General features: G+C 36.4%; 1 protein-coding gene across 6 annotated transcripts in view; it reads left to right on the top strand.

Moving 5' to 3' along the window:
* Klhl13 (kelch like family member 13) overlaps positions 1-24,601 on the top strand; it is a 188,964-nt gene extending 164,363 nt beyond the window's left edge. For all 6 annotated transcript variants that reach the window (XM_004671472.3, XM_045140695.1, XM_004671469.3 and 3 more), the window contains 5 exons: positions 4,308-4,440; positions 4,955-5,151; positions 8,750-9,545; positions 21,141-21,254; positions 23,037-24,601. In XM_004671472.3, coding sequence (XP_004671529.2) covers positions 4,308-4,440; positions 4,955-5,151; positions 8,750-9,545; positions 21,141-21,254; positions 23,037-23,524 — 1,728 coding nt within the window. In that variant the 3' untranslated portion in view covers positions 23,525-24,601. The remainder of the gene's footprint in view (positions 1-4,307; positions 4,441-4,954; positions 5,152-8,749; positions 9,546-21,140; positions 21,255-23,036) is intronic.
* The last annotated feature ends 350 nt before the right edge of the window (positions 24,602-24,951 follow it).

Raw genomic sequence — 24,951 nt, 5'->3', positions numbered from 1 at the left:
CTTGTGATCTGCTCCTCCGTTGTTCACTGATGTTCTCCTTTCACATTTCTTGAGTTTGAGGAGAGCTCCAGTGTGAGTGGAAAATTTCCTGGCCTTGCTTTTCCTGTGGCTCAAGCCAAGCCAGGCGGCTGGTTGGCGTGCAAACCCGCTCCGCTGGAGCAGCTTCTGCCGGCCCATGCGGGCTCTGAATGCTCTGGATCTCTCCTACTTCTCTGCTGTTGTTTCACTTTCCTATACACCTTACTTTTTAGTAAAAAGTGTGTATTTTGCTGGATTTATTTTTACCTCCCCCCCTCCCCCTCCAGGCAGCTTTGGTGTGGTACCTACGCAGCCATCTTAACCAGAAGTCCAACATTGGATCTTTTGATATGTTTGGAAATTTAATTTCAAGAAGGAAAAGATATCTTAATACTGTAGTAATCATCTTTAGTTGCTGCAATGAACTTCCAACCCAGGCACAGTTATGGAAGAAGGGATATATTGAATCTTACAAGTAGAGGGGAAGTTCCATAATGACAGAAGAAGCTGGGCCCTGTCATGCAGGTCAATGTAGAGAGAAAAACCACCACCATTACCAGTAATCAAGTTTTAGGAAACCCAAACAAAACTACAGCACTCTGTATATCTTTGGCTGGAAATTTCAGATCCATCCCCACACCTTGGAGCTAGACATTAGGATCCATCCACAGTGACACTTCCTCCAGCCAGGTAGCTAAATATCTAAATTACGAGCTTTAATACACTCCTGGATCTATTGAGAGACATTTGTTTAAATCACCACAAATGTTCTTTTTTGTTCTCAAAAATAATATAGAGAAGGAAAAAAGATATAGGGAGATTTATAGAAGAGAAAAAGTAAAATATAAAAGAAATTAAGGGCAAACAAGTCCCTCTTAAGTGAAAACCACAGCCCAGAAGAAACAGAATACTAAATAGCTGAGTGTTGAGACAGAATGATGAATTTAAATCAGTAGATCAATAGAAACAATTTTAATGATACTCCATAAGATTACTTAGAAGCTAAGCAATTTCCACTAAGACAAACTGTTTAGGTGTAGATGAGGCAGACAGCTTAATCTTATAAGAGGTATAAGTACAAATTTGATGGGAGAAAATAATTTTATGTTGAAAGGACATACTTAAATTGAATGTAGACTCTTTGAAACCCTTTCTAGAGTTGATGGAGGGGGATTTTAAGAGTAAGAACCAAAGTAGATTAATTGAAGTTGATATAAAGCATGGAGAATGGCCTTTCCTTTTAACAAGTGCATACTAGAGATGTTATTCAAATCTGCCTGAAAACAACTTTGATGATATCTTTGATGGGCAGATATCATTTGGATGAAGATAGAAATAACCTGAAATAAAATTGTTATGTATGAAACTTGGTGGTGAGAGTATTCATTTATACATAGGAAAATTTACATTCATTAAATGTATCTTGCAGTTAGTGAAAGTTAATGCAAGACCTCATAAAAGTAGACAATTTTCTAAGGTTAGACAGATTAAGTTTAGAATAGGAGTTACTGAGAACATGCTAAGAATGGCTTAGGGACCTTTGATTTCGGGGACACTAAATTATACTGAAAAAGAGTTGACCGTTTTAAAGCAGTCACATCTGTGAAGAGGATAAAGACTCATGATGTCTTCCCTGAACTGTCAAGGTTTTAAGGAATGAGTACATGCTCCCCCACAAGCAATTTTAATGGAATGTGGACAAAATGAGAAATTGCATAAGTAGCATTCATCATGTTTTTCCAAAGAGAAAAATAAATATGAGTAATAGAGCCTACCCCATTTCTCACTTGCACATGCAGAATATTGGTAGGAATATGAAAGTCAGGAGGCCTAGCAAATGAGGCACCAAGACATTTGGTTCTGTTTTCAGTGGAAGGAAATAACTGATTGGGTACAGTCATTGCCTTTGACTGAATAGACCATGATTACATTTCAAGGATGTTATCTACATTTACTTTATAGAAAGTTTAAAATGTTTGATGAATAAAAATAAATGAAGAAGGCATATATTATATGGTACCTACTCTAATCTTATTGTTATATTATCATTTATGTCTCCTTTTAAATTTATTCCTACCAAAGATATGGTGCTTTTGCCAAGGACAAACATTAAAAAAAAAACACTAACTTGTCAGCTATTTGAAAAAAACACCTTTTTCTAATAAAAAACTAACATATGAGAATCTCCACCACCAGAAAACTTATACAAGTAAGAATATGTACAGGGTGTTTCATTGCAACATTGCTTGTCATTTTGAACATTGAGACCACTTAGTATTATGGTATGTTCCCACTACAGAATAAAATTGTACATCCCCTAGGAAGGAAGTTTATCTGTGTACACTGAAATAGAAATCTGTCCATGTTCTCTGCCCAAGTGATTTTTTTTTTCTTGCCCTGACGACTGAATTCAGGACCTTGCTCTTGCTAGGCAGATGCTCTTCCACTGATGTAAGTCTCACCCTCAAGTGAATTTTAAAATTTACAAATGTATAGATAGGGTCCCACGTGACATTCACTTTTAGTTCTCATATCTGTAATTTTTTGAGACAGGGCCTTGCTTTGTAGCCCAGGCTGGTCTAAAACTCACACTCCTCTGCTTTAGCCTCCTACATACTTGGATTTCAGGGATGTGCCTCCATGCCTGGCCTTATCCTTCAGTGTTTTGACTTTAAAAAAATGTATCTTTAAATTTTTTAACTTGAAATTTATTTGAGAGAGTGAAAGCAAAGAAGCCAAGCTTTGGGAGCTAACCTTTTCTCCCCAAAGTCTGGCTCTGTTCCATTTCTCTCATTTCGGCTTTTACTAGCCATCTATCACAGACAAACATTTTTAATTTTTCTGTTTATTTTTATTTATTTGAGGGCGACAGATAGAGAGAAAAAGAGGCAGAGAGAGAGAGAGAATGGGCACGCCAGGGCTTCCAGCCACTGCAAATGAATTCCAGATGTGTGCATCCTCTTGTGCATCTGGCTAACGTGGGTCCTGGGGAATCGAGCCTCGAACTGGGGTCTTTTAGCTTCACAAGCAAGCACTTAACCACTAAGTCATCTCTCTAGCCCACAGACAAACATTTTAAACACGTTTCATTTTGTAACTTGGGGAGGTTTCAGAAGCAAGTTTGTAGTTCCTAGTTAACTTGACACAAAGCTAAAGTTCTGCCCACTGCAATTAAGTTGCTTAAGTCTGTGACAATTTTATTTAAACATCTGTGATTATGAAAATACATAGGGGATAAAATACTTTGTATTGTTTCTTATTTTAATGTATTTTTGTAATCTTAGAAAGCAGTCTGTGTCAACTTTTGTATTCCTGACTTTTTATAATGAAACATTTCTTTGAAACTATAGCTTGCCAAATTCTGTATTTTAAAATTTTGATATTGCTCAATTTGGGATTATTTTACTAGTTTGTTATAAACATTTTTTTATTATTTTTTACTGAAATAAATTGTATGCATCCATCATAGGAACATGATATGAAACTGTTGAAGAATCAGCCCATTGCAGTCTTTAAAGCATTTCATTCTCTCAAAGGCATCACTGCCTATTTGTGGAGTGGGGGTGGAAGAGCTCCTCAACCAACAGAAAGAATCCTGTCTCTCCTCTCCACTGTAGAACTCCGTTGTTAATTCTTTGCTAACTCTTTACGTATTTGGGGGCAATTAAGTCTCACAGATACCTTTTAGCAATTGTAATTAATTTGAAGATTTGAAACCTGAAAGACAGTTGGCTTAGAAGCAACAATGAACTGAGTATTAGAATATGTTCAAGCACAATCTTTAATTTTAAAGAGATGGGACAATTCTGTTGGTAGAACAAACTCTCGTCTTGCACTTAATACAACTGTCCTCTCCGTTTCTGTTTCAAAGAACCACCACAAAACCCACACTATTTCGGTAAAGCCCTTTAGCAGCAGTATTGCATGTTATTATGGAAAAGACATTGGACAATCTGAACTTTCATTTTATTTATGTGTGGGACATAAGAAGTGAAAATAGTCATTTTTCCAAAAGTAGAGTAAAATTTGAAGGTCATGTAAATAAGTGAATTGATACATTTTCTGTATTTGCTCTTAATCTAAATTAGCTTAATTTTATATTTTTTCATCTAGTGAAATATACATCAGTTTGTATTGAAAGCTGTTAGGGTATATAATTCTTTTGAGTATTATTTTGGATCTGTTTTCAAAATATATTGGGCCACATGAATGTGTAAGTAGGATTTTAGCATGCAGATTGCAACCTTGTTCTTCCTTGATTCCTGGCCAAATTCATGTTATCATTCCAGGGTTTTGACCAGCTTCGGCTTGAAGGATTGCTTTGTGATGTCACCCTGATGCCAGGTGATACAGACGATACTTACCCTGTGCATAGAGTCATGATGGCATCTGCTAGTGACTACTTCAAGGCTATGTTCACAGGTAACTTCTTCGATTCTGCATCCATGTTAAAATGATATGAGGGATCTGTGTTTAAATATGTTTTTGATAATGTGAAATTTAGTTATTTTGGTCTCTATTATTATAAGAGGAAACACTTACTAAAGATGTACTCAGTAGTCTGTGTGGTTGTGCAGCACTGTCTTTTATGTGATACTGATGTGCTTTTTCCATGTTGTCCTTCATTGCTTTTCTTTTTCAAATCTGAGTGGGCCATCAAAAACTGTGTCCCAGTAACTTGATCTTTAATCCATCAAAAGTTAGGAAGTGTCAAAAGAATATTTTGGAAGCCCTTGCATCATATGTGATCTCTATGTAGAGATAATTTTATTTTAAGTGTTCTCTTTTCACTGGAAAATATGCAAAAGCTTGCCTCTAGTGTGAATTCTTCCACAGAATAAGACTTTCCCTTAATTTTATTGCATCTAATTAGCAGCTGATGTGAATTTGCCCTTAATTTTTCACCTTCCTTTAACTAGCTGTCTTTTCATTGAAGGTGGAATGAAAGAACAAGATTTAATGTGCATTAAGCTTCATGGCGTGAGCAAAGTGGGTCTAAGGAAAATTATTGATTTCATTTATACTGCAAAGCTTTCTCTTAACATGGACAACCTTCAAGACACGCTGGAAGCTGCCAGCTTTCTTCAGATTCTGCCCGTCTTAGACTTTTGCAAAGTATTTCTCATATCTGGGGTAAGATGTTTGCAGATCTTATTTTCTCCTGTGGTAGATGTTGATGTAGAGGTTAGAGTAGGGCTCATGAAATCTGTTGTGTAGACTTGTAAAACTCCATTACAAAGAGGTGTCATAGCTTATATGGTCTTGGAAGCAAGATGAGAATAAAATCTATGCAGTTTTACAAAGTAGTATCATTCAACAAAAACCTGTTTAGTCCAATGATACAAGATGCTTATAATATTTGACAAAGATATATACTTATTTGATAATGTTGTACACCTTAATTTGGATGCATTCACTTCAGTGATTTTACATAGTCATCTTTTTTAATGGAATTCTATGGAAAAGTAACTTGTGCTTATAGAATTTTATGAAAGTAAGCTTGCCACTTTTTTCTTCTTTGAATAAGAGAGATGGATCTTGAGAAATAGCACTTATATGTAAATCTGCAGAGACACAGGTCTTGACTCCTTAGAATATATCACTCTGAATACATTTGAACCAACCAAACAATGAAGTCCAGGACAGTTGCCCATTTCCTGAAGGTAGTGCTTTACTTTAGCTAAGATCCTGAAGGATACCAAATGCTGCCTTACTCAGAGAGATTACCAAGATTTCTACAGTTCCCAGAGCTTGCTTTTCTCTCTCTCTCACTCTTTTTTGGTGGGGGAATCTCAATATAAGATCTTACTCTACATCCTAAACTGTCCTCAAACTCATGGTAATCCTTCTACCTCAGCCTTCCAAGTGCTAGGATTAAGGGTGTACACCACCACGCCTAGCATAGTCTTGGCCTTTCTGATTAAAATTATGCAGGTAGTAATTTTTTTATGTATTTTCCAATTCATTATGTTATGGGCAATATGTTTTTATATAATTGGTTTTAACTAATGTAAATTTTAACATTGGTAAATAATTACTGTTGGAGCCTATTAATCTTAATGAGTTTGAACATGGAACCTTTCTTAAAACTAGATTTTGGAAGAACATGTACTTAATTCATTCATTAGTAGGATACTTCTTGTCCATCAACAGATGTATGGATAAAGAAAATGTGACATATATATATATATATATATATATATATATATATATATATAATGATGGAACATTATTAAACCTTTATCAAAATAATGAATTACTATCATTTCCAGTACTTTGGATGGATGTGGAGTCTATTTTGTTAAATCAAATAAGCTTGGAAACTAATGCTGTCTATTCTCACTCATTATGTTTCAGAAGCTAAAACAGCTCATCTAAAATAATAGTTACAAGAGGCCAGGGAGGGTAAGAATCAGGGAGGTTTAGGAGGATGTCAGTTAACAGATATACATTATAGTTAGATAGAAGTGAGTTCTATAGTCTTGTAGCACAGTAGGGTTTCTATAATTAATAATGTTTTATATATTTTAAAATAGCTATAAATGAGGTTTTTAATATTCTCAAATTGAAAAATTATAAATGTTTGAGGTGATGCATATACTAGTTGTCCTAATCACTAAATTACATAACATTATACCCATAAATCTCTTCTCAGCAATCTCTCTTCTACTTTGCTGCCTTTTTTATTATGATGTTTCCATATATGAATGAAAATAGGTGATATTTTTGTTTCTCTGGCTCACTTTATGCTACTTGACATTCTCTAGTTCATCCATTTTCCTGCAGATTTCCCAATTGTATTCTTTATGGTTGAATAGAACTGCATTGTTTATATGTATCACCTTTTCTTTATCCAGTCATCTGCTGATAGACATATAGCCTGATTCTATATTTTAGCTAGCATGAATTTTTTGTAATTCTGTTTTTACTAAGATTAAAATTTGCTGTATTTCCACAGTGTAAGTACCTGTTGTACAGGGGCTATAGAAAATATTTAGTTCTTTTATCAAGGACATGGCAATTCAGATGGTTATAAAATACCATTCTCTGGCATTTTCAAAGGAGCTAGTACACTATCAACATTGATTGTGTTTTGTTTAGGCCTTTTCTAGCCTTGGGCGTCTGTATATATGAGTGAACTGATATGTAGAAGGCTATTTTCCAAATGTCCCAAAGTAAAAGATAGGTTTATTTTCTCTTGCGATTTAGTATTTTTTTATTGAATAATTTTTTTAGGAGGAACAAAAGGAATATAATTAAATACCTTAATCATATTTTTGTTTGAGATAGGGTATAAATCTACAGCCCAGGGTAGCTTTGAACTATTTAGCCCCATCCGGCTTTGAACTTGTAGTGACTCTCCTATCTCAATCTCTTAAAATTATAGTTGTGTACCAACACTTGGGACTTCATTTCTCATTTATATAGCTTGATTTCTAATCTTTAACATTAATGGGTTTCAAGTGATAATATTTTATTTTATTTTTTGTACAAGGGTGGGGGAGAGAGGAGAGAATGAGTGAACCAGGGCCTCTAGCCACTGCAGCTGAGCTCCAGATGCTTGTGCCAGTTCATGAATCTGCCATTATATGGGTATGGGGAATTGAACCCAATTTCTTAGGCTTTGCAGGAAAGTAGCTTAGCTGCCAAGCCATCTCTTCAGCCCTCAACAACTCTATGGCCTAAGGCTTGATCAACAATATATATTTTTTTTAAGATATGGTCTCACTCTAGCCCAGGCTTCCCTGGATACTTAATCTGTAGTCCCAGGCTGGCATCAAACTCATGGTAATCCTCCTACTGCATGTGTCACCATGCCTGGTTATTATTTTTTCCATCATATCTGCAGAAATAATTCTTCTGTTTTTCCTTTTGATCAGTCTTCAGAACACTGAAAAGAGGTTCTGCTGAAGAAAGACCTCTCATCACTTCTCCCTCTTTGCCTGCTTTCTACAGGGGGCATATTTTAGTCTGTGCTGGGAACATGAGTCTGGGCTCATATTGAATGCAGCCAGTTGTAGTGTATACTTATAGTAAGAGAGTGGTTAAGAAAAGATACACTGCTCAGATACAAGTAATAGATACCCCAAACTCACCTGCCTGAGTGATTTGATATAGGTTCATCCCTTCTGCCTACATGAAATTAATTCTCTTATATTTCCAGATAAATAATGTGGAAAATAACATTGTCCTAGGAATAATTATCTATTAAATTATTTTAATTATGAACAAAACTTGAAGGAGTCTTATGAATTATAGTAATGCATGTTACCTCTCTACATGAAAATTAATCAAGGAATTGATCTTAGAACTTTTCTGTTTTTTGATGTCTTAGCTGTATGGTGTTTTTAAGAATCATTAGTGAGAAATTGATAGACTTGAACCGTCATTCAATACCTTTCTTTACTAAAATTTCCAGCCATCAAAAATTTATACATATTTGTGGAGATACATTTTGAGGTTAAAATTAATTATTTCAGTCATAATTGAGTTATTCCATTCATAGATTAACTTATAACCTACTTACTTTGATCACTTCTCTTAGCTTTCTACTGAATTTGGTAAAAGTGGTTATTCTCTTTAGATCATTAGTGTGTATAGAAATATTTATTTGCATTGCTATTGATTTTACAAAGCATAATTCATTCTTGTTCTGGAACAGGAATAGTGTGGTCAAAAATGTGTATATCCAGAAAGTAGTTATGTTTTAATTTTCTTCTTGGCTTCTTAGGTCACTTTAGACAATTGTGTCGAAGTTGGACGGATTGCCAACACCTATAATCTGACCGAAGTGGATAAATATGTTAACAGTTTTGTCCTAAAGAATTTTCCTGCATTGCTGAGCACTGGGGAGTTCTTAAAACTCCCTTTTGAGCGTCTTGCCTTTGTGCTTTCCAGTAATAGCCTTAAGCATTGCACTGAACTTGAGCTCTTTAAGGCTACTTGTCGCTGGCTTCGCCTGGAAGAGCCTCGAATGGACTGTGCTGCAAAGTTAATGAAGAACATACGATTTCCATTGATGACACCACAGGAGCTCATTAATTATGTGCAAACAGTGGATTTCATGAGAACTGACAATACTTGTGTCAACTTGCTTTTGGAAGCCAGCAATTACCAAATGATGCCGTACATGCAGCCAGTTATGCAGTCAGACAGGACTGCCATTCGCTCTGACACCACTCATTTGGTTACTCTAGGAGGAGTGTTGAGGCAGCAACTAGTTGTGAGTAAGGAATTGCGCATGTATGATGAAAAGGCCCATGAGTGGAAATCCCTAGCCCCCATGGATGCCCCAAGGTACCAGCATGGTATTGCCGTCATTGGAAATTTCCTCTATGTCGTTGGTGGACAGAGTAATTATGACACAAAAGGAAAAACAGCAGTTGACACAGTGTTTAGATTTGATCCTCGATATAATAAATGGATGCAAGTTGCATCTTTAAACGAAAAGCGCACCTTTTTCCACCTAAGTGCCCTCAAAGGATATCTATACGCAGTTGGTGGGCGAAATGCAGCTGGAGAATTGCGTAAGTATGCATACTTTACTCATGGAATTTCTTTCTTTATGCAGAAGTTCTTTTCAAATCATAAAATAGGTATTTCTATAAATTTAGAAGAAAATTACAGCTAGATTTTTTTCCCAAGAAAATATTTGAGACTATTTCTATGTCTTACTTGAGAAGATATTATTCACCCAAGGTGCAAATTATTTCTAAGAAATACTTGACTGTATTTCAATGTATTGTATTGGTGCAGCATATATAAATTCCATATTATAAGTTTACCTACAAAGTGCATTCAACTAATTTAAATTGTAATATACTCTTGACATAAATTTGGCATAATTTCTTATTTTCTAGTTTTAAAAGTGCACAGACTATTTTACTTACCAGGCTAATATCCTTTATAGAGAGTTGATTTATTTTGTTTCTTCATTTTCATAGTTTGCAACCTGATAGAGGCCAAGTAGTAAGAATACTATTCTATGTAGATGAGATACATACAGTTGGTATTATCATAGCTGAACAACTATGGTTATTATGATCTGTGAATATTAGTTATGTGTCATGGTGGAATATTACTCAGGTCCTATAAACTGATCTTGTAAACCATTTAATTGTCACTTTTTCAATCTTCTTCAGATGGATTACAAGTGTCCTTTACATAGAAATACTTTGTTGACATGAGTCAACTTTAAAAGATATAATTTTGTTAATTTGGGTCAATTTTGGATGATAGAACAGTGTGTTGCAGTGAGATTCACATTGCTGGCAGAAATCGCCCAACCAAGATCAACTTGTGGGAAAAGAGTTTTATTTTAGCTTACAGGCTCGAGGGGGAAGCTCCATGATGGTAGGGGAAAGTACATGGCATGAGAAGAGGGTGGCCAACATAAGGTGGACCATAGCAACAGGAGAGTGTGCCAAACACTGGCATGGGGAAACTGGCTATAATACCTATAAGTCCTCCCCCAACAATACACTCCCTCCAGGAGGTGTTAATTCCCAAATCTCCATCAGCTGGGAATCTAGCATTCAGAACACCTAACTTTATGGAGGACATCTGAATCAAACCACCACAATCCGCACCTGGCCCCCATAAAACTGATAGCCATCCATGATGTAAGACACTATATATTCTGTCCAACTTTAAAAGTCATCATAGTTGTTAACAAAACTAGTGATGTTCAAACATTCCCATACTCCAAGGTCTTTTAACTGAGCCATAATACAAAAAAAAAAAAAATCCCCCCAAAACCCATAATGGCACAGAATAAACATTCACATTGTAAAAGATGTCATTGTGTATAGCAAAGAAATATTCAACCAATGCAAGATTTAAAACAACTAGGGAAATCATCAAATTCTGTAGCTTCAAGTCCAACAACTCCAGCCAGTGACAGGTCGCCAAGTTTGACAATTCTAACCAGCAACAAGTCTCTGTAGTTCCTATTCTGCCCCTCCAGTTAAGCTACTCATAGTCCTAGAAAACTTCATCTGGGACTGGCAGCTTTCCTTGGCAGCCATCTGGTTGTCCTGGAATCTCACTGGGTCTCCACTGCAATCCAGTTCATCCTCATGGCCCCATGGGGTCTCCATGCAGGCATACAGCAAACTTGCATCACACTTCCCCTGAATGTTTCCAAAACACAAGACCGTGTTGCAAATTCAATGACCCTCTTTTTCCTGCATTTCTTATACTCTATGATGTCAGGTAGAGTGCCCATTTGATAATCCAGGGGGGGGGATAAAGCAAACTTTGAAGAACAGGACACTCCTTGAGCACTCAGGCCCCTTCAAAAGAGTCTACACTCTTCCTATTGCCCTGGTGCAGTTCACCTGGCCCAGTCTCAAACTCTTATATAATTGCAGCTGAACAAGCAGAAGTTCTAGCCCAAAGACTTCATTTCTATGCCATATCCCTCTGCATACACCAGTCTATTTCTACACAAAGCAGCCTTGCACAAATTCTCAGAAGAGGGGCATAACAGCAAGTTTCTCACACAAACTGCTTCTAGCCCAGTCCAGGCAAAGCTCTTTTTCACCCTCATAAGCCAAACCTCACAGTCTATAGTTCTTACTACATTCAGGTCTTTCAACTCTGACCAGAATACTCCATCAAGCTGTACTTAAAGCACTTCAAGTCGTCTCTTAGGCCAAGGTTTCACATCCTTCCACATTCTTGAAAATCAGCTTCCAAAGTCCAAAGTCACACAGTTAGGTGTCTAACATCAAATGACTCCACTCTTGGTACTAACTTTATTGTTGCAGTCAGGTTCGCATTGCTAGCAGAAATCACCGGACTAAGGGCAACTTGTGGGAAAAAGTGATTATTTTGGCTTTTAGGCTTGTAGGGAAAGCTCCATGATAGCAGGCATAACAGTGACATGAGCAAAGAGTGGACGTCACCTCCAGGAATCTTTAATATCCAATTATTACCAACTGGAGAACCTAGCATTCAGAAAACCTAAGTTTCTGGGGGACACCTGCATCAAACCACCACACAGTGCCAAAATAAAAGCAAGAAACACTACATTTTATAGCATTTGCCACTACTCTTTTCAGTCTTTTTAATTAAAAAATCATTTTTTAAAATGGGCATTAACAAATACTTCATTTTTTTAACTTTGGGTCTCAATCTCAGGGTATGGTGCATGTAGGCAGGCCTTCTTACTACTAAGCTGGACTCTCCAGTCTCTGGCCTTCTTTAGTCCTTGTATTCTATTACAAGTACAGTCCTTAAGGTCACCAATACTCTGAGCTTCATAGTACTAGAAAAGTTGAAAACATTGTCTGCCAAAGCTTTATCTAAGTTGAGAGTATTCATCAGAATCCTTTTATCAGTCTTCTGGGAACTAAAAGATACTTACTGGGTTTTTAGATTAAGCTATTTGTTGGAGAGAAGAACAATTTGTATTTTTTATACTTTGCTGTTTATTGAGCCCATTCTGGTTAATGATGTGGTCTTAATGTCATTGACCTTTTTGATTCATGTTTATCCTTTGTAGTTATGACTTTGTGTTAAAGACCAAGCTGCACAGAGTGTTGGCCTAGGTGGCATAGCCACTAGCTGCATAGATTCCCCAGTATATTTTATTCATCAGACTTTTCAAAAGCAATTGTTGCCTTAATACTTTTAGTGTAGAATTGTCATTTCAAATCTTCTTAGTCAAACCATGCACATTATTTTGATGTGATAGTTCTTTTTTAAATATGTCTGAAGATGTCCAGAAAGTACAGGTTCTGACTTCATTGTTTCTAGGAAAAATAACTACCATAATCTTTAAGAGTTGACAAATTATAGGTAATGAACCCTGGCAGTTAAATGTGTACTTTCAAACTGGATAGTTGCCTTTCTTAGTCAGTGCTTGTGCCAGGAACAAGGAATAGACTAATCCACTTGGGGAATGGCCTAGGCATAGGCTTTCTTGAACATGAACTTTCTCTCTACTTAAAAATAGTTTTTGAGGTTGGAGTACTGGTTCAGTGGTTAAACATGCTTTTTCTTGCAAAGCCTGATATCCCAGGTTCAATTTCCTAGTACCCACATAAACCAAGGTACACAAAGTGATGCATGTGTTTGGAGTTTGTTTATACAGGGAAGAGGCTGTGGCACTTCCTTCTTGTTCTCTCTCACGTTTTCTTTCTCTCTCAAATAAAATATTTTAAAAAGTTTTCTGCTGGGTGCTGTGACACACATCTGAAGTCTTATTAGCACTTGGGATGTCAAGGTAGTACCATTAAGAGTTCAAGGGCAGTGTAGGCTGTACATAGTGAGAACCTGTCTCAAAAAATTCAACAATAATGCTACAACTCCTCTGTGTTTTATTTTGATAATGAAAATAAACAAGAGCATGATACTTTCTGTGAGCTATTTCTAAACTCATATCAAATGTTTGGAGTCATATTTCTATAAACTATATTTTTCACAAGTACATGCTAACTATGATAAAGATACCAATACCCATACTAAAAAACAGCTCTAATTCCAATTCTAGCAAAAATTTTGGTATTTCATCCAGTTTGAAATGATTTTTCATAATCTATAAATATCTTTCTTTGGGAAAATATGAAAGTGTTTTCCAAATCACTATCACCATCAGATACCTTCTGTACAAATCTTACAAGGTAAAATATGTTAGAATTTTCTTTTACTTTTTTCTTCTTATTGAGGGTTATCATGTATTAATATACTATAATTTGATCACAATACCTTCCTATTATTTTCTTGTGTTCTCCCTCCCTAATCCCATTTCACTGAACCCAGTCTTTTTCCAAATAGTCCCTCTTCTATTTTGGTGTCTTTTCCCCACCTCCTCCATGTTAAAATGTTGGATTCAGTATTGTGCAGGTCTTGCACAGATAACAACAGCCACTGTGAGGTCGTGAATACAGTGGTTGCTTCATCTCTAGAGGATGGTGCCATAAGGTACATAGCACTCCTCCCCACCCTCTGGCTCTTGCATTCTTTCTGCATCTTCTTCTGCAGTGGTCCCTAAGCCTTGGAGGGTGTGAAGACATAGCTCATTTAGGACTGAGCACTCAATAGCCAGTTGCTCTCAGCCCTTTAGTGAATTTTGAGTTTTGACTTTTTTCATCACCTTTTGCAGAACGAAGCTTCTCTAGCCAATAGAGTGTGAAGCTCTAATCTATGGGCATAAATATTATTATTAATCATAGTTCCAGGGATGGAGGGATAGCTTAGTGGTTAAGGCATTTGCCTGTAAATCCAGGTTCCATTCCCCAGGACCCACGTTAGCCAGATGCACAGGGGATTGCACATGTGTGGAGTTCGTTTGCAGTGGCTGGAGGCCCTGGTGTGCCCATTCTCTCTCTCTCTCTCTCTCTCTGAGATAAATAAATAAATAAATAAATAAATAAATATTAAAATCATAGATCCTGAAGTAATATGATTATAAATCATAGACTCTCTGGGTAGGAGGGAAGCCACTAGTGTTAAATGGAAGATTTTTATTTCTTTTTTAATTACACGGCTAACTTAATTGTACTCAGATTGAATCTTGATTTCAGGAAACGTTTTAGGTCCAAAACACATAAAACTAAGAAACAAGAGGCTATATTTTTTTCTGCCCCTCACCCCACTTCATTTTAGCTCCTGTATTTTCCTAGAGTGCAACCAATAGCATTGTTACCTTGTTGTCTACTGTTGAGGTGACTAAACTTGACTACTTTAACTGATTTCCCCTGTTCCCAGTGAACAACATCAGTGAGTTCTCAGTTCTATCCATTCACAATGGTCTTTATGGAAAAAGAAACAGATTTTGTCAGTCTCCCTTTCCAGTTTTCCTGGCACGTTGGCTTTGTGGACTAGCAGGTTTTTGTTCTAAATTAACTCTTGGTTCAATATCTGAATGCTCTACACAGAGGCTGTTTTTAATATTTCTTTTGCCCCATTTTTTTTGTTTTGAATCCTCCCTCTTTACATATGCACACATGAGTATTTCCATCTTAACTGGCACATTCACATGCCTGTGTAAACATAGAAGGTGGTGAGAGAGGGTGGCAAGAGAAGCCATACAACCCTTTAACAGGTAGTCAGCTTCACATTGCTGGAAGAAAACACCCAACCAAAAACAGCTTTGGGGAGTTAAATGTTTATTTTGGCTTACAGACTCAAGGGGAAGCTCAGTGACAGCAGGAGAAAATGATGGCATGAGCAGAGAGGGTGGACATCACCTTCTGACCAACATCAGGTGGAGAACAGGAACAGGAAAGTGTGCCAGTCACTGGCAAGGGGAAGCTGGCTATAACATCCATAAGCCAACCCCCAACAATACACAGCCTCTAGGAGAATCCACTTTCCAAATTGCCACCAGCTGAGGACCTAACATTCAGAACACATAAGTTTATGGGGAACACCTGAATCAAACCACCACATTCTGCCCCTTTACATGATGTAAAATGCAATGCATTCAGTCCAACTTTAAACATCCCTATAGTTTTTATCAGTCCCAATGCTGTTCAAACATCCCCATAGTCCAAGGTGTTTTAACTGAGCCATGATACCAAAGAGCCCATAATGGTACAAAATAAACATTCACACTGCAAAAGATGGCATTTGGCAGAAAACAAAACAGGATAAACATCAGACTCCGTAGCTCCAAGTCCAATAACTAGTCAGTGACAAGTCTCTAAGTCCTATAATTCTAACCAGTGATATGTTTCTGGAGTTCCAATTCCATGCCTCCAGCTAGGCTACTCACAGTGTCAGAAAATTTTATGCAGTGCTGACAGTTCTCCTAGGCAGCCATTCCATAATCCTGGCATCACCACTGGCTCTCCACTGCAGCTCATGGTTCATCCTCAGGGCTCCATTGGGCCTCAACACAGTTAATCCAACAAGCCTGCTTCACATTGCCCCATTAAAAAAAAAAAAAAGTGTTGTAAGTTCAATGACTTTCTCTGTCCTGCATTTGTTATACTCCATAGTAGCAGGCGGGATACCAATTTGTTAATACTGAAAGGAATAAAGCAGACTTTGAAGAACAGGACACTCTTTCAGCATTCAAGCCCCTTCAAAAGAGTCTGCATTCTTTCTTTGGTCCCAATGCAGTTCAGCTGGCACAATCTCAGTGGTTGTAATCTCTCAAACAATTGGCAGCTGAACAGGCCTCAGTTTGGGCCCAAAGATTTCATTCCCTTCTGTGCCATATCCCTCTGCTCACACCAGTCCATTTCTACACAGCCATGCACAAATTTTTGGAACACATGCATAACAGTAAGCCTCTCATACAAACTGCCTCAAGTCTAGCCTATATAAAGCTCTTTCTCACCCTCATAAATCAAACCTCACAGTCCATAATTCTTACTACATTCAAGTCTTTCAACTCTGATTAGAATGGTCCATCAAGCTGTACTTACAGCACTGCAAGGTGTCTCTTAGGCCAAGGTTTCAAATCCTTCCACATTCCTCCCTCAAATCAGCCCCAAAAGCTCAAAAGCCACACAGTCAGTTTGTGATCAGCAGTGACCCCACTTTTTGCTACTAACTTTTAAGTGTTGCAGTCAGCTTCAGCATTGCTGGCATAAAATACCCGTACAAGAGTAGCTTTGAGGAAGAAAGGGCTTATTTTGGCTTATACACTTGAAGGGAAGCTCCATGATGGTAAAGGAAAATGATGGCATGAGCAGAGGGGGGACATCGCCTCATAGCCAACATCAGATGAGCAATAGCAGCAGGAGAGTATGCCAGTAAGCCCACCACCAACAATGCACTGTCTCCATCCAGGGTGATCCACTTCCCAAATTACCACCAGCTAAAGACCTAGCATTCAGAACATATAAGTTTATGGGGGACAGCTGAATCAAACCACCACAGAAAGGGAGCGAAGTCATCTAACACTCTAATAACATCTTTAGCACAAGTGAATCATGTATTCTTCATATTCACAACAACTATAGTCCATATATATTTGTAAAAGAGGAAACAAGACAGCATTTCTAAGATGTTTTAACTCATTTTAATGTATTGGGCCTTTTAAATCATTTTATGATAGATATGGTCTTGAGGAAGAGCTAAGTTCATAGTATATCAGTAAAAGACTGTCAGGGTATCCATGTGCCTGGCTTACTGTTGCCATATAATTCATTGAAAATGCTGCTTTACATGGTGGTTATTATAGTGGGAAAATAGGTGACGTTTAGAGGATCTGTCACTAAGAGAAAAAGGATTCCTTTAGTTCTGGCATCTTTCAAAACCATGCCATATAAGAAACTGACCTTCCATCAGGGTTTCCTACATTGAAGAATATAACAGCTTCGATATCTTTCACTTCAGTATAATTTTAATAAATTAAGCCTTTAAATAATGGAATGACTTATAGAAAACATTAGTTTTTCCAATAGATTTACAATAAAGTTGCATAAAACTTATTGAATAACCCCATATCCTTCAATGGATTCGGAGTTTTCTTGATCACTAACCAACACCAGTAGGAATCTAGAGTACATCCAAATTCTACGAGAGCCATCTTTTCGCAAATGGTTTTCTTCAGGCCAAATCTCAAAGAACAAGTTCTGCATCATCCCTTAGGACTTATTTTGAAACCTGGCAGAATCATCTGAGATGATAGGGATACCTAATATTGATTCAATAAACAAATCAAGTTAAAACTCAAATTGAAGATTCTCTGACTTATATGCCAGGCCCCTAGACCACTGAAATTGATTCTCTGGATTAAGGGTCAACATACCTTTCTAAAGTTCCAGAAAGTGTATGTGTGTGTTATATATTTCAGCTTTGTGGGCACTCATTCTCTGTCACAACTAATTAGCTTTGAGCTTGTAGTACAAAAAATAATTGTACACAATTCATTCACCATGGTACAAGATTGTGTTCCAGAAAAACTTCATTTATGATCACTGGATTTTGAATTTCATACAATTATCTGTTGTTACTAAATATTCATTTCACTCGGTTCCAACCCTATTAACAATGTAAAGTCATTCATATTAACATACTGTAGACCATACAGAAATAGACAGTGTACTTGATTTGAGCCATGGGCTGTATATGTATTTTCTATGTTCCCTGTCTCCTCTAGTTCTTCATGGACTCCAATGGAACCACCAGTTTGAGGTTTCAGTTCCTTGCCCTGTCCATCTTTGGCTCCTGCTTCCCATCAAAGTTGGTGGCACTAATATGCTAGTCTATATCTGACTATCTTATAACCATAAAAAATAGAAATAAGAACATGCAAACCTTGTTAATAAGATGCATTGATTTTCATAACATATGCTATTAATTTTCCTAATAAAAACAATTCTGTGGGGAAAACCTCTAAAGGTTGGCAATAAAGATAAAAAGACTGGAATAGCTAAAGGAGATCAATTACTTAGCTGGAAAAAGGAAAGTTTAGGGTTGGTGAGCAATTAAATAGTTACTGTGCTGGATATCTGTCATGCACTGAGAGGCATGAGAATGTATGAATGTATTCTTATAAGCCATAGAGGAAAGATGCAATTAACTCAATGACAGAAGAATAGCATAGGAGAATATTAATGATGGTGATTAGCTATTCAACAACTAACCACCATAAAAATAATAAGAGGAATGTAATAGAAACTACATCAAAGCAGAACAAACTAGATGTAACAAAGGACAATTATACAGAAATTTTGAAGTTCAAAGAAGCATCTTATATTAAGAAATACACAACTGCTCAGACTTCTCTTTAGTTTTAGCAAGATGGAGAAGATGATCTCTGGAAGTCCTTGAAAACCCCTTTACCAATAAGAGATGAGATGAGCTTATTTTAGCATAGAAAATTCTTCCATTAATTATTTTTCTTTTTTCTTTTTTTTCCTTCAAAGTAAGGTTTTGCTCTAGCCCAGGCTGACCTGGAATTCACTATGTAGTCTCAAGGTGGCCTGGAACTCTTGGAACTCCTCCTATCTCTGCCTCCCAAGTGCTGGGATTAAAGGCGTGTGCTACCACACCCAGCTCCATTAATTATTTTTCTAATGTCATGTACCATTCAGTACGCTAAGTACTCTGTGGGGAGGGAGAGAAGGATAAAGATAGAGGGAGGAATGAATGAATTAATGAATGAATTTAATGTACACTTGGTAGGGTTTGCTTATTGTTAAGTAAAAGCCATCTTAAGGGCAACTGAAAATAAGTGTTTTAAAATGCATAATAGCAGAACAATAAATATTTGATGTGACAGATATGCTAAGTGGACTGGCTTAATCATCACACAGTCTATATGTGCATCAAAACATCATATTGTACCTCATAAATAAATGCCATTATTATGTGTTGATTGTTATTCTTAAAAAAAAAAAAAAAAGACAGCAGTGCTTGAAATAGTAAAAAGCAGTATTGGGAATTTCCCTTATTTTGAGCCAAGATTTTGCAGGAGTTTGGTTCTTGACAGAAGAATTTAGAAGAAATATAGTTGATAAGGATCTTGAAACAATGAACAAAGGCATCATGAGGGTTTATGAAAATGAGGGATAGTAAAAGCTTCTGAAATACAACTGAAAATTTAAAGTAAATGGGAAAGGAAAGCACTGGAGAGCTGTAAGAAGTGGTAAATATGAGCATGATAAATAGAGAAGAAATAATTTGCATAAGTGAATTCACTAAAGAAAAAAAAAATTCTCTCTATTTTACCTGTAGTTAAGTAGAAAATCTCATCCAAAGGTTTATTCATCAGTTAGGATTTCTGTGGCTTGATTAAATAGCTTACACAATAGATTCTGGTTCATGTTACTGCCTACAACTCTGCCATATAGTAGGCCAAAGCTTTAAGGGAACTTGTTAAGTCAAAATTTTTTTTTTTTTTGAGCTTTGTGCAGTGCTTTCCTACACAGTGTTCAGGTTTTTTTAGAATGAAAAATAAAAATCAGGGTTGAGGGAAACAAGAAATTGAATTATCACTTATAGTGTCTGCAACAAATAATCAAAAGTTTTCAAGTCCACCTAGAATTTGTGATTTTGATCAGTCCTTATCATAACAGCATTACTTTGGACTTTTAGAAAAGGTTTATATTTTCCAACTGTTTGGACTGTCAGAAATCTTGAAGTTGGAATAGATTTATTGAAAGGTATTTAAATAAGATGGAGTCACTTATTTAAACTACTTTGTGTTGAAGATGGTAATTTTTTTTTTATTCTGATGAAATATCCTTAATACAGATCTTCACTTCAAATGTTGCTGCCAGTCATCTTCCGGTTAAGAGTAGTATTGGCTGCACTGGAAGTGGCTGCTATAAAAACCACTGGCTTTAGGCCAGGCATGTTAGCACACGCCTTTAATCCCAGCGCTCAGCAGGTAGAGGTAGGAGGATCACTTTGAGTTTGAGGCTAGCCTGAAACTATATAGTGAATTCCAGGTCAGCCTGGACTAGAGTGATACTCTACCTCCAGAAACAAAAATAAATAAGTAAATAAATAAATAAAACCACTGGCTTTAAAGGTATGCCCAACTTCCAGCCAATTGCCAAGAATAGCTATGAATGCAGTGCAACACAAAATCATAAACTTACTTAGAACATTATGAGATAACTTTTTTGTAATTTGTGAGGTTTTCAGGCATCCGCTTTGTAGATAACAGTGTCTTGTCCAAATGTCAAAAAGTTGGGCAGGGCTATTTGCATGTGGAGACTCAACTGTCAAAAATCTATAGTGTATTTTTAGTACAGAATAAAGCTATTAATTTCAGAACACAAACCAGCCAGTGTATTGGCTTCCACGTTCATCTCAAAAATTGTTTTCACATATATTAATGTTTGTTCCTGCACATTATGTCAAAATAGGTTCCCACAGTTGGCATGTTGTTCCTTCCTTATGACATTTTTCATCTTTACCCATGTTTGCTAAACAAATATATTTGAGAAATGTTCATTATAAAGATATAACCAGGTTCCAAAGAAAAGAATTCTGAGTGTTACAATCAAAGAGTGTGTTAGAGTCTTAGAACATTATCTTGTCCAGTATAATATCTATGAATGCTTCATATTAATATAGTCTCAATAATTATTATAGGAGCCCCTCTCAGATCCCTTGTACTTATATTAGCAATTAGAATATTATTATTAAAATATCTAAAAGGAAAATAATTACAGTACTTCTTTTTTTTTTCTTTTTCTTAATAGCTACTGTAGAATGTTACAATCCAAGAACAAATGAATGGACCTATGTTGCCAAAATGAATGAGCCTCACTATGGCCATGCTGGGACTGTGTATGGAGGAGTGATGTATATTTCAGGTATGCGATGATTGTGTGTGGCACAATATAATAATATCTGTGCTTTTAACTGTAGGATCTTTACTTCTAGTTTTAGTACTAATAACAATCTTTTAAAATAGTGGTCAAAATATAATAGTGGTTTTAGAAGTGATTTTTATGTGTATATTTGCATATATGTGCTTTGGGCGTTCTATAAGTTTGTAAAATAGAAGCAGAAAAATTCTTCTATAAATACATAACCAAAAAAAAAAAATGGAAAGCATTCAGATTATCTAGTTTTATTTTTCTAGTCTTCATACTCTGTATGCTAAACACCATTCACATTCTTCACTCATGTGTACCAATAACCTTTTTTTAAAAAAAAATTAGATAAGCTATAGAGGAAATATTTTTATATAACATATAAGCTTCATTCTGTACAAAGCATGCATAGCAATCAATAATGTTCACTTTTTTACTATAATCCATAATATATATATTTCCTTTCCCTTTAACATTATAATGTGATTATACGATGGTATCATTATACAAATAATTCTGTACTAATTATCTGTATTTGAGGAAATGCAGAAATATTTTTCTAGAAAGAATTCTGAAATAGTTACAGTTTATTCAGTGTCTCAAAAACAATTTTCATTCTTACCTTCTGTATAATTTACAAAGAAATCTTACCTAATGTAATGGACACCACTGTAGAAGCATTTAATTTATTTAGGTATGGATTTTTTAAAAATCATTTGATCTTGATCCATCAGGCTGCAACATTTCCCCCCTGTGTCAAGTTCTGCTGGTGCCAGCCCAGCAGTTACATTATCTAAAAACAAAGGTGTGAAGGGTTCTTATTCTCTGAACACTGCCTTATGAAATCCATTATTAGGAAGGATATATGAAAGGCCTGCAGCATGTGACTGGGAGGTGGGAAATTCATGAGCAACCTCAGGAATTCTTGCACTGAGAGAGCCATCCAGCAAATCATGCTACACTAGTCAATGCTTTATATCACCTGCCTGTATATGTGTGGTCTCTATTGTTAACGATGAGCTCAGACCCATTGGGATTGAAAAAAAAAATGCTACCTGAATTGCTTTAATGACAAAAATGGTCTTCTTCATCAAGTGTAGGATAGGAACAAAGCTGATATTCAAACCAACAAACACTATTTCTATTTTATTTTCTGGGAATGCTCTAAAGCATTAAAAACTTATACCTTAAGCAGTGATAAATGTCATTTGATCACTTGATTGTAAAATCTTTGAATGATGTGGCTAAAAATTATCTTATATCTCTCTCAACCTTGTCCGCTAAAATGACAGTGTAGTCATATCATTGTAGAGGTGGGATTTTAGGTGTTCTAATCGTGAACTTTGTAGGTGATATACAGACTTAATAGATCAGTAGTAAATTGCTATGTTTATAGAACCACAGACATTCAGCATTTTAATTTTACTTTGCCAGAGTTGATAGCACGTGTGTTACCATTACCCAGCTCACTATAAGCTACAAAACAAACATTTCCACTTAATATTATTGACTTGTATATTATTTGCACAAGATTTTTAGTAGTTTTTGATAAGTATCTCACATCACAGTCATAATCCTAATGAGGTTAGTAGAAGAGATACTTTTATTTGGCAAGGGAAGAAATGGGTACCTGCAATTTAAAGGGCTCTAACATGATGTACAGCACCCAAGGGCTAAATTATGTCATAATACGTAACTAAAAGTTAATTTTCTGTGATAGAAACCATTTTATCTTTTTTTGATCCATTTGCCTCATGCTTGATACTTTTCATCTATTAGGAGGAATTACTCATGATACTTTCCAAAAGGAACTCATGTGCTTTGACCCTGATACTGACAAATGGATTCAGAAGGCACCGATGACCACTGTCCGAGGCCTACATTGTATGTGTACGGTGGGAGAGAGGCTGTATGTAATTGGTGGCAACCATTTCCGAGGAACCAGTGATTATGATGATGTCCTGAGCTGTGAATACTATTCACCTATCCTTGACCAGTGGACCCCAATTGCTGCCATGTTAAGAGGGCAGAGTGATGTTGGGGTTGCTGTCTTTGAAAATAAAATCTATGTGGTAGGTGGATATTCTTGGAATAACCGCTGTATGGTAGAGATAGTGCAGAAATATGATCCAGATAAAGATGAATGGCATAAGGTTTTTGACCTTCCAGAGTCCCTTGGTGGTATTCGAGCTTGCACACTCACAGTTTTTCCACCTGAAGAAAATACACCATCACCTTCTCGAGAGTCCCCTCTTTCTGCACCTTAAAACCGTTGTTACAACTAAGATGCTGTAGTCCTATCTTTGCAATGTGTCATGGTTATCTTCTTTTCCCCCCTTAAGTAGTATATATGTTAGGATTAGCCTCCCTTAATTGATACAGATATTGGAAAAAAAAAGATGACATTGATGTTACTTGTGCTGTTTGTTTGGCCTAGAATGTTTATACAGTGGTAATAAACCATCCTGGAACTCTATCCCATAGAAGCTGATGTTTAACATATGGAAAAGGTATTGTCTACGAAAAGTTTCTTCAGTACTTTTTTTAATTCTGTGTACTGAGTGTGAGGTATTGTCATCTTACATTATAAGCCCAGTTGAAAGTGGATTATAGTAAATGTACAACTGTGTTCACTAGGCTTCAAAGTAAAAAGTTTTCCTTTCATCTTTGACTGTAAGATGTCAAAGGGAGGCAGCCTGCTCTAACAGGAAACAATTCACAAAAGGTTGCCAACTTGCATGAGCTACCTCCCTCTTTTCATAAAGTATTTTTGACATATCTGTCAACCCACCTGACTGTGTGGGTGCATTGAGAACACATGAAGTTTCTTAGACACACAGGAGAAATAACTGATTTTCACCAACATTAGTTTGTGGAAAAAAAAAGCATGGCCCCTCTGCTTATAAGAAAAGGTTCAGGGTTTTTAAAGTGTGCATAAAACACATACACACACTTAGGTCAAACACAAATTTTTAAGAATTGAGTATTATGCCAAATAAATGTGAACTTAAAAAAAAAACTCCTTTGAAAAGCAGCTTCCATTAAAATTGGAATTCAGTATGCACATACCAAATACATGTGGATAATCATACTGAATTAAGGTGGATAAGGGCTAGAAATTTTGAGCAACTAAATTTGTCCCTTGACCAAATTTTATCTTCAAGAACTGTATTCTATTCTTTCTCCTTTGCTGTTGAGATAACTTACATATTATGTGTATTCTGTATTCTCTCTGTTCATAAGGTTATTTAGCACAAAGTATAGCAGCTCCACTGGAGAGCTGCTTTTGCTCAATGACTTCCATGTTTTATCCTTGTTTTGTTCAATAAAAACACTTAATGTCATTTTGGTCTGAGGCATTTCATTGCTGTCTGATTTGGCTTCTATTAAAGACTCAGGTGATTGGAGTGTAAAGCACTGAGTAGCTTGGATGAGTGTTAATGACTTTTATTCACAAAAGACTTTCGCCAGTTCTAACCTCATTATGAAGACATTGCTGGTTGTCTGTGACGAAATAGCTTGTAGAAAAGGCTATTTGGTTTTAAGTCCCACAGAACTACTACCAGACGTGGCTAAACTATAAGAGCAGTTACATGCACCTCTCCCTCCCTCTGTTCTCCTCTCCTTTTCTTGAGCATGGTGCTAAGGTTGGCCTCTTAACTCTGTGGCTCAAGCCACCCTCCTAATTCAGCCT

Source organism: Jaculus jaculus, chromosome X, assembly GCF_020740685.1.
Source record: "Jaculus jaculus isolate mJacJac1 chromosome X, mJacJac1.mat.Y.cur, whole genome shotgun sequence".
Taxonomy (NCBI): Eukaryota; Metazoa; Chordata; class Mammalia; order Rodentia; family Dipodidae; genus Jaculus; species Jaculus jaculus.
Note: the sequence above shows the minus strand (reverse complement) of the source record. Positions and strands in the feature narration are given on the sequence as shown.